General features: G+C 43.4%; 1 protein-coding gene across 1 annotated transcript; it reads left to right on the plus strand.

Annotated features, from left to right (window-relative positions):
- The first annotated feature begins 657 nt into the window (after window positions 1-657).
- On the plus strand, window positions 658-2,859 carry LOC138591708 (piggyBac transposable element-derived protein 4). Its single transcript, XM_069662379.1, has 2 exons — window positions 658-839; window positions 1,089-2,859. Exons 1-2 carry the CDS (start codon window positions 706-708, stop codon window positions 2,782-2,784), a joined length of 1,830 nt encoding a protein of 609 aa, XP_069518480.1. The 5' UTR covers window positions 658-705; the 3' UTR covers window positions 2,785-2,859.
- Window positions 2,860-11,428: the final 8,569 nt, after the last annotated feature.

Raw genomic sequence — 11,428 nt, forward strand, 5'->3', positions numbered from 1 at the left:
GCCAAGAAGACACATAAGATAATAACATAAAAATCTATAATAATTTTGGTACCTTTGGAAACTTTTTTTAATCACTAGAACTTTGAATAAAGTTATATCTAGGTTTATACAACGTTCGGTATCATGAGTTTGTAATAACTGAAAACCAGCGGCAGACTCTCGGATTGGTGGTGGCTTTCAATACACACTAAATACACACTTAACATCTCTTGGATGCTGCATGCGAGGGACTGTGTTTACCTTTTAAAATCAGAGATGGCTACCGTTGTGTTAAGTTCAGAGGCTCCGGTGCGATCTTTTCGCCTCTCAGAAGGTTCATAATCCAACCTCAAACCACGCGACATTTGTTGAGGCTCTTTAAAAAAAATCCACATTTATAAATGTCACACTGAATTTATTTTAGTGATTAAAAATCACTTTTTCGCTTTGAAAACTGTTATTGTTGTTGTTAGCTTTCCTCTTAGCCTTCCCATAATGCATTTGGGTCGAGAATTCTGACCAATCAGGGGCTGCGTTCCTGACTTGTGAACCAATCAGAGACTGTGTATCGGATTTGTGGGGCAGTTTTGTTGTAAAATGCACTGCACGTGAGACAGCACCAAAGTCCCTGTAAATAAATGTTTTTCTGTACGGATTAAAGCCTCGTTTCATGACAAAATCACACGTACAAGCTCGTTGGCGCATTTGGATTATATTTTTTCCAAAATGGCATCAAAAACTAACGGCACAGCGGAAGTAGACAGCCCTGAGAGCGATGATGATGATGGGGAGTCAGGAGCAGAAAGTTTTCTCACCGATGATGAACTTGATTATCAAGCAGGACTGGATCCAATCGAAGAGTAAGTATTTATTACAAATATATTGGAGATAAAAATGAATATATATGGGGGTTTTTCTTACTTTTTCGTTCGTTTATTTGTTGTTTGGTGGTCGTCTATCACACAGGGAAGGGGGGTGGGCTTTAGCGAATGTCTCCACTATACTGTAGGTTTTAGCAAGAGTCTGTGTTGGTGTTAATTAGGTTTCAATGTGTGACACTCACTGGTAAAATTGATATATTCTGACTTTTTTTTGTGTGTGTGTTACAGTGATGATTTTAAAAATGAAGACTGGCCTGGCGACCCCACTACAGCTCCTGAGAAGTCCAGATCTTCCCAATTCCAGGGAAGAGCAAGATCCAAATCACCCCAATCCCAGAGCCGATCGAGATCGAGATCTCCAGTCCGGTCACAGCCACAGCCAGGAGACTCAGCGACGTCCTGGAGTTCAGAGAGAGACCCAGACATATGCCCAGAGCCAAAAAGGTTCACCCCAGCAAGACCCCCCGGACATCAGCTGAACTCAAACAGCACGTACACACCGCTGGATCTTTTCAAGTTGTTTTTCAGCAATGAAGCAGCTCTCACTGTTTGTCACCACACAAATAAACAAGCTGCTAAAAACATTGCTAAGGGCAAAAAATATTCCTGGACTGACTTAAACATGCAGGAGTTTTTCAAGTTTGTGGGGCTGACTTTCTTCTTCGCCTTGGTGAAGCTGAACAACATCAGGGATTACTGGAAGAGAAACACCATCTTCAGCGTGCCATTTCCAGCCAATGTCATGACACGAGACAGGTTCAGGGTGATATCTTTGAACATCCACATGAGTGATCCAGACAAAGATGTCGAGAATGACAAAAAGAAGGGGACCTCAGCGTACGACCGCCTGTTTCGACTCAGGCCCCTTCTTGACAATCTTAAACATGCTTGCAAAACATTTTACCACCCAAAGCAGAACCTGTCAATCGACGAGAGGATGGCGACAAAGGCCCATTATTATGGAATTACACAACACATGAAAGGAAAGGTGGTCAAGTCAAGACTTTTTGTTCTGTCTGACAGCAGCAACGGCTACACGTTGGACTTTGCTGTCTACACCGGAAAGTCTCAGTTGGCCTCAGGTGTTGGACTAGCATATGACTCTGTCATGTCGCTTATAAAGCCAGCACACCTGGGAGGTGGCTATAATCTGTATGTGGATAATTTCTACACCAGCACTAAACTATTCAAGGACCTGTATAGCAAAAACGTCGGGGCTTGTGGCACATACAGAGAAAGCAGAAAAGATTTCCCCCGCACACAATCAAACGCTCTGAGGAAAAACTCTCCCAGAGGCTCCATCAGGTGGATCCGTGAAGACCCACTGGTGTTTGTGAAGTGGATGGACACACGTGAGGTCACTGTGTGCTCCACAATCCACCAGGCTTACTCTGGAAACACGGTGCAGAGGAGAGTCAAAAGTAAGAATGCTGACTGGACCACCAAATCCATCCCATGCCCGACACCAGTCCTGGAGTATAACAAGCACACAGGAGGCGCTGATTTGTCCGACCAGCTGATCCAGTACTACTCCATGCACCAAAAGAGCATGCGCTGGTACCACACATTGTTCTTTCACTTCCTGGACATCGCAGCCACAAACAGCTTCCTACTTCACAAGGAGCTCTGCAGAGAAAAGCAGGAGGGGCCCATGACGCACAGGGCCTTCCTGGAGGAGCTGACAGCCCAGCTGTGCGGCGTCACTATCGCGGTCCCCACTGCCGAGGCGCAGTGCGGCCACATGCCCGTGGCCATCTCCAATCAACCCGAGGCAAGCAAGAAGGCCTCGTACGGAAGAAAGACCTGCATACACTGCAGGCAGACGAGGAAGGTGAACCTGTCGACGCCATGGAAGTGCAAACAGTGCGATGTGGCGCTCTGTCTCATCGCGGACAGGAACTGCTTTGAGGCGTGGCACAGCTGAATGCTCAAGGGAAAAACAGACAAACTAAAAATGTAACGATTCAGAAAATTATTATTTTTTATTTTGAGAAAGGACTTTCAGAACCAAATTTATTTTTGTGCTCTGTTGCATTTAAATAAAGTCTGATTTATTTCTTTAACCTCTACGGTCATTACACTCTTTATACAATTATGTGACATCACTGCAGCACATTTACTCTGATCGCTGTGGTTGTCCTGAAGAAAAACATGGATATAACTTGACTTTTCATTACAGTGTCGAGGTTACATAAGCATTATTACACAAGACGACCAGGCCAACTAAAATTGAACATACCCCGGGGGGTTAAAAACTTTCCACTCCAACGTCTCTGTTTTTGATTTCCAACTAGATACAGAAAATCACAACATTACACATCACTAATTCATCTGATTCAGCAAATTACATTTTGTTATTAGCAAAGCAGAAACTTTGCAATTGAGGAAGTAAAACTTAACATTTAGCAATTTTGTTACAACGGTGCAACAAAAAGTTCCTCTACTTCAGTTTTAATTTAGGAAGACAAAGTGCAAAGAAAGGAGATCAAAATATCTGTCACAGCTCAGCAGATAATTTATGCTTTTGTTTTCCCCTCTTCCTCCTTTCTTAATCATTAAATCTGAAACATGTGCAAAATAAATTCAAACAAGTGAGGAGGGCCCGAGGTCTCGTGCTTTACAACTCTGTCCTGTCTGCCCTCTCACCCTCTCACCTCCTCTCTCTCCAGGTCACAGCTGGGCCGCTCCTACAGGCGTGTTGAGCGTTACCTGTCAGATAGAGCAAGCTTAAGTCAGCCCTCCACCCCACCCCCAACCCAGAGCAGAGTAGTGGGAGGGAGAGATGATATAAAAGCCGGAGTCGCTGACCCCTGGTTCCACGGGCAGTTCACGGAGAGTTGAGTCAGAGGACGGCTGGTTAATACCTCTCTTCCTCAGTGTGATCTAACATGCAGTATTATCCTCTACAGTTACACTACACCAGATGGAACTGGACTATAAGTGGGAATTATATACTAACTGTTTTTTGCCTTCAAGGAAATCATGACAAAAATGTTTCTCAGAATTAGCATCTATTACAGGAGTAGATTGTCAATAGGTTTTTCTAGGCATGTACCTACATATGGTACCTTTATGTTTCACTTAAACTTTTTAGCTTTGCATTAATGTAACAAAAAGCAACGAGACAAATATTAACTAGGCAATGATGACAGGCATCCTCATGAGCCAACCAATATGACTGTTATAGCCTTTAAAGGGTGGAAATACTGAGTCTTCTGTGTTTTAATTGTATTAAAATAATGGTTTAATGGTTAAATATGAGTTATATTTCAAAGTAATTAAATTGCAGCGTTTTTAAAGGGCTCAGATTTACGGCCTTAGTAATTCTAGTGTGAAGTCATTCAGACAGTGTAGAAGTACTTTGTATTGCAGTTCCTCTAATGGCCACTATCAACTGTCTTCAGCCTGTTTCTGAGTGTGTGTGAGTGTGAGAAGATAAACAACAATTGGATTCATTTTCAGAAGAATCAAAGTGTCACTTCCTCGCAGAGCAGTTTTGTTGTTGTCGTCAGGCGCTGTGGTTGCCCTTCTTGGCCTGTGTCTCACACCAACAGGGCCGTCACAACACCCACTTCCGCTTTACCCAGAATCCACCACACTGTCCTGAATATGATTGTGAATATGAAAAGAATGTGTTGGTGGTAAACACATGGCTGTATTACCAGAACTGGATAGCAGAAAGATGCTTCATGATCCACAGAAGGTTCTATTACTCCCCCTGATTTGCTTCAATGTTCCGGCCTTGACCCTCGCCCAGAAGTTGTACAGATAGTGAGCCATTATATTTAGAAAATTAATCATCCAAATTGAAATTTACCTTGTTGCAGTTGGAGGTGCCAACACTTTTAAGAACAACTCATTTAATAGTGGTTTATGAGAAAAATGCTCCTCCAGCTCAAGGGTATCTTTATGGTTGGAGGTCTGTGGTTAGCCGCTGAAGCGACTTGGCAGTTCGTCAGACTTTCTCTCTTAAAGGCATTCCGGTTATTTGTTATTATACTTCTTAAAGTTGGAGAATTAACAAGAGGGAGACAAAAGATTTAATAAAAATAGTCCTGCCAAAATTGTAGCAGCACAGGCGGAGACAGTCTGACTTGAAGTCACTAGTACCGGTCGTTTCCGAAGGCAGTGGATCTATTTTATTACACCTTTATGACTTCACACTTTCAGTTGTTGCTCAGGCTCTCCTGTTCTCTCTTTCAGTCAATCTGGAATAACTTAATAGCCACATGATAACATGATAGTGATGTAACATTTGCAAACGGAGTCGTTCTTGGGAGCCATTCCTTTTACTGTTGTGCTCAAATATCACTGCCCGCCCTGAATCCATTCCTCTTGTTGCACTCCACACCAGCTGGTGGTTGGTAATGTGCCTTTCAGCTGGTGGCCGATTTTTAATAAACACTAGAAGAAGAAGATAAAGAAGAAATCCATCCATCCATTATCTATACCGCTTATCCTGTTCAGGGTTACAGGGGGGCTGGATCTATCCCAGCTGTCATTGGACGAGAGATGAGGTACACCCTGGACTGATCGCCAGTCAATCACAGGGCTGACACACAGAGACAGACAACCTTTCATGCTCACATTCACACCTACGAGGCAATTTAGAGTACCCGCCAGGTACCCACGCATGCAAGGGGAGAACATGCAACCTTCACACAGAAAGGCCCCTTATGTACGATTCGAACTAGTAATGTTCTAGCTGTGAGGCGACAGCGCTTATCATTTTGTGTCACATTATGTAGTCTAATGTTTACATGCCCCCCTTAGCCTCCTGTTAACACCTAGCCAGTAAAAAAGGTATGATGAGCCGGACTCGGAAAGATCCAGCTTCCTATTAAAGGGCTGTAATTCTCAACTCTATAACATAAGCTTTTCACCTTTAATGCACGGCATACAGTATATAAGTAATAATACAAAAGTTTCCACAGGACATGTACACCAAATTTCCTGTGAGAAATTGGTGGAGTATCCCTTTCATACACCTTACATATATAAACTCAAAGATGCTGTGTCCATGTTTGTGTTTTTGGCTACATTTCCCAAAATGCTTTGCAAAAAAACTGGGAGAACAGGTCTGACTTTACTGACTCACATGTGGAAGAGTTGGTTTAATGATAGTGATACAGGAAGTACATGTTGCTTCATGCTGTGATGGATTTCTGTCTCAGTGAAGATCGATTAAAATGTCTGGAAAGAAGTCAAAACTGTCAAAATGTTTACAGCTGAAAACGTCATATATTTTCTAACAAAGTCTCCCAGTATGCCGTCACATTGTCTCTGCTCGGTAAAGAATCAAAGAGCCACTTTCAGACGACAAAAAGAGACGTGTATCTGCCAATTTCCTCCAGTTTCCCTGTAATATAAAGCCGGAGTTGTGTTTGACACCTGTAATTGTGTACACGTCGATTCGCGTCAGTCCTTTTGTGTCTCCGCATGTGTCAGAACAGCACGTTATGTTTCAGCTTACGTAAACCAGATCGTGTTAAAAAAAAATAATTACATAACCTTCTGGGTATGTCACCACGCAGAGGATGCAGCGAGCTGTGAGAGCAGAGGCCCATCGGCTCACACCGGCCCTGCCAGTAACGAGCGACAGGGTTCAAAATGAAACACCCCGCTTAATGGAGGGAGTGTTTCTAATTAGCTTGGCGAGTTGGGATGCAGGAGAGCTCCACCGGGGCGCGTTAAACTGAAGGCCAGCGAATAATGGAGTACTAGTGGACTCCAAACCCTCTTTTTCCTCTCCCGCTCTTTCACCCCTGTAACCTTCCGAAAAAGTCTCCATCTCGTCCCTCCAGCCCTCTTATCCCGTCCTCAGCGGCCCAGGGAGAGGCATGTAAATCTGGCCCCCTTTGAGCGAGCAACAGGCTCTGGAGAAAATAAATCTGCCGAGGTTCACGGTGAGTTCAGCCAAGCCGCAGCTCGAGGCTTTCTCCCTCTTATCCCCCCTCTCTCTTTCTCTCTTTCTCTTTCTCAAACTGCTTCTGTGTCCCTCTCTCCGTCCCCGTCTTCCCTTCATCGCTCTCCTTCAGCTCTTCAATCGTCGCCACATATTTGGTAATGTCACAGACAGACAACATACAGTGATGTCATTGTTCTGATAAGGACCGCAGGGAGGAAGAAGGACAGTCCCCTCACATGTGTTGTGTCTGCTGGGGTTTGATCGAGTGTCTCTTTCAATCTAGTTTAGTCTAGTTTGGATCCAGTTTGATGCACCACTTTAGGCCTCGGTTTCCCAGACTTCTGGTAGAAACCCAGGAAGTTCTCTATAGCGGAGCCACATGACAGGAGCAATCATGTTTCAGAGAGCGTCTATAAGAAGGACAACAGAGTCAAGTTTGCATTTTGTGGGTTTGGAGGACTGTTTTGACATTTTAGAAAATAGGATGTGATCTTGTTTCCGCGGCAGCTGAACTTATGTATCAGCATCGGAAAGCCAGGGTAGCTGCTCACAGAGCTCGCTGTGATCGCTTTGCACAGTCAAATAACCAGTGTGTTAGTTAGCTTTAAAACTTAACTTAACTTTAATTGTTTTCCTCTTCTTCTTTTTTTTTGCTGAGAGTTACATGAAAAGATTGATACCGCTCTCATCTGAAGCTACAGCCAGGAGCAGGTTAGCTTAGCTTAGCATAAAGACTAGAAACATGGGAAAACAGCTAGCCTGGCTCTGTCCGGAGGCACGAACTATGTGAGCCTTTAAAGATTACTTATTAATATGTTACTAATTTGTTAAGCCTGTTTTTTTTAAAAAGAAGCTAAAAGCTTATTTCCCCAAAGTAATAGTGTTTCTTCCTCTATGGTGCGCTGTAGTACACTTGTGTAAGAATGCCAGAAAGGAAGTGATGTACTGTATTGTCAAAATGAAAAACAATCGTTTCACCATTTCGGAAACTAAGCAGCGAATACTTGTGTAATGTCACCATAAAAAGCATCAAACTGCAGCTAACAGGTGTGACCTTCTTTCCAACTTATCATTCATGTGCAGTACTTTATGGTTTTTTGCTTGTGATCCTCTAATGTAAAACAAAGTCTTCTTGACATCACTTGTTCAGCTGATGGAGTTCAACCCTAACCTCCCTAACCCTTCTCAGACAGTATGAGTCATTTTCAGTATTTCACATAGAAATCAGATCATAAAGAATGTATGAATTAGGGCCTGTGTCCACTAACAGCATTTTTTGCACTGGCAGCGGCCACAAACTCAATTTCAGAGCGCTTCTCCCAGAGGGGAAATTCAATGTTTTCGCTCTATTTTTACAAACATGCTACACAAACATAGGCCCAAAATACTACACATGCACAAACAGGACTCCATGGACATGCACTAATGGAGAGAGGACATGTGCCTCGAGTAGCGGGGGATTCAGTGCCTTGCTCAAGGACAGCTTGATGGAGCCCATGAAAGGAGCTCTCCAGCTACCAGCCCCAATTCCATACCGGGACTTGAACCAGCCACCCTCCGGTTCCCAAGCCAAGTCCCTATAGACTGAGCTACCATCTAAACCCTACTGCTGCTAGGTTGTGAAAGATGTCTGGCGGAATATTAGCTTTTAGTCAAGGAAATTGTCCATAGGAACATAAAAACAAAGAGAAGGAATCGTGTCCTGGCATCAGCAGCAGCTCTACACCTGGAAATTGTACCCTCGAAAAAACGAGGGTAACAAAGTTAATATCTGAAGTCCCGCCCCTTCTTGATTTTGATTGGTCAGTGAGAGAGAAGAGACATTGATGAGTGTGATGACAAGGAGTGCTGACAAGGAGTGCTGAAAACCCTGAACTGCACACAGGCCCTGATGAACACGTTTTTTTGTGTGGCAGAATTAAAAAATATTCATAATTTCTGACTTATTGTGAGGATCAAGACTCTTATATTTACATGCATTTTGCATTATACAGACAAATCCTAAATACAGTGTCTAATTCTTATGCATAATATTAACCTGGGTGCAACAGAGGTTAAGGTCCCTCCAACGAGCCAAGTATATCAGCAATTACCCGCTCAGGTGGCAGACATGAATACTTCACATATTTTCCAGATATTGCAGCATGAAACAAAGATGCACCGTTAAGCATTTAGACAACTTGTTGTTTTAGTAAACCATGCTGAGCTATGTAAAACTGTAAGACCACATTTTCATTGTCTGAGCTAATTCACCACCACACATTATAATATGTGTCTCTTTATTTTGTACTTTTTGCTATTATAAGTGACACTATTTTAATTCAACCGACTCATTTATCCACAACAATGTATAACCAGTGAGCGCAGTTGGTTTAAGTGTGCTGGTCTGTTCCAGAGCATTCATTCCAAACAAGGCTAACGTACGCTAGCTCCTCTAATGTAAGCAACACGCCATGTGTTTCAGCTAAATGCAAACGCTCGTTTCATGAATTACATCTTCCATTCACCGCAGAGAGAGCATGTTGGAGCGAGTACGTGTTGTTTACAGCAGAGAGAGAGAGAGAGCGTCTCCCTGGTGGATCGTGTCAGGCAGCTCTGTGTTGACTCTGCAGAGCTCCGTCCTCTGATGAAGCCGTTTATCACAAATGGACAGATAGTTTTGAATAGAAAGAGCAGGAGGAGGAGGAGGAGGAGGAGGTCTGACCGCTGAGTACTTCCAGACCTCTAATGAAGACGGATGTGAGGACACAGTGTCCATCCACCCTAACCCTGCGAACTTTGACCTGTGACACAGCATAGCACAGAGGCCTCGTTTTAAAAAAAAGGAAAGAGAGAGAAGGAGAAAACGGCTTCATCTGCGCTGATAATTACACGACATCCTTCCAACATATTTGCAGTTTCATTACCCCAGTGGAAGAAACGTTTTCACACCATAAACCAGCTCAATTTGTGGAAAATATCAGCTTGCAGTAAACAAGCAGGAAAACAAAGGCCTCATTGTGGCTGCTTTCAGATCAGATCTATGTGGAGAGTCTCTAACCACGCATGTGCACAAAACTGATATACAATACTGCTCATTATTTCAAATCACTGCCTCTCTGTTTATGCTTCCACGACAAATTGTGTGAGTAATTGTAGGTAACCCCTCTGCGTCTGTCATTAACCGCCCCGGCTGCTTATCTCTGCGTCTTAGACAAACCTAAAAACCCTCAGAGATCACCGATGCCTCCCTGACAAGTTGTTGAGGGTGTCTCGGAGTAATGTGCAGCTCATTCAGCAGGGCCTCGCTCTTAATCCCTGACCTACAGGAGGGAGGACTCTCGGTTTACACAGCCAGTGGTGGGAGTGTTAGATTACGCTAAGACTGTAATTATAAGGTCCCGAGGCTGATAAAAAGAAGCAAACTCTGACACACATCAACGCATGAATGTACACACGCAGGCCTGCAGAGATTCTGTCCTGTCTTTAAGGGCTTTTTAAACCCTTGTAGTTTAGTTGAAATTGACTACGGTTCCATTTTTTTCTGTGTGAATGGAAACCAAACCACTTTGAAGCCCCAGTTTCAACTCTCCAGTTGTCGCCATCTTGGTTTTTAGCAGCCAGAAGTGACCATATTTGCTGTTGCTGTCTCTTGTTAATCACAGATAGCTACACCTGAAAGCATGTCATTTAGGAGAGACCTCATTATTAGTCAACTAGTATTTATTTAACAAGTTTAGAAAAGTCTTTATGTATTCGAAAGGGGTAGTGAAGGTGGTGGCGGTGAAGGAAGGATGGATGCAGGATGTGATGAGGAGCGGAAGGAGGAAGAGCTCCACCTGGACACTGGGCAGTGAGGTGGAGGAGGGTCGCAACGATCCACGCGGTAATGACAAACCGGTAGCACAGGGAGGAGAACGGATTTAAAGTTTGACAGCCGCAGCATGATTGGCTAGTTAAGGTCTAATTGGTTAAATACTTAAGAGAGGCGGGAAGCGATAGAGAGGGCGTGATTAATGAATGGATGTTATGAAACGTTCATCCTGCTCGAACTTTAGCTTCATTTCCTGCTTTATCTTAGCAGGAGCGTTACTGACACAATAAACATCATGCTGTATTAAAAGTGACTTGTAGCTTGTGATAAAGACCGTAAACTCGTGAGTAAAATGTTTTCTAAGGTCATAAATCAGCTGAGTGTCTCCCCCTGCTGGCCAGTAGAAAGAATGCAGGTTTAAGGCACTTCTGCATTGGCTGCACTTTTGAAACTTAAGATGTTGTTTCTAACTCTTTTACATAGTCTATGGATAAAACCCAACAATATACAAGCTAAAGAATTCAAACCAGAGCAAATGAACAACAGAAGACTTGTTCAGTTGCTGTTCCAATCTGATCCTTTGATCATTGAGCACACTTATTATATTAAGTGGTCATTTAAGGAGAGTTGATCAAGGGTGCATCGTCGTTACATTTAAATTCCCGTCTTTACAGGTCGGACATTTGAAATATAAATACTCAGTGATCAGATAGAACCGAACAAAATGTCCATCAAAATGTTCCCTGCAGCCACCAGACGTGCACATAAATAGTAACGGGTCATCTGTGGTGATCCGACTGCTGCTTCCTCGATTGAATGACGCAGGACACGAATCACTTGGACACGCTGAGAGTATTTTCCTCATAA

The sequence above is a fragment of the Semicossyphus pulcher genome, unplaced genomic scaffold (assembly GCF_022749685.1).
Source record: "Semicossyphus pulcher isolate SPU_LCO1_2020_fin unplaced genomic scaffold, fSemPul1.0.p SCAF_14, whole genome shotgun sequence".
NCBI classification, from domain to species: domain Eukaryota; kingdom Metazoa; phylum Chordata; class Actinopteri; order Labriformes; family Labridae; genus Semicossyphus; species Semicossyphus pulcher.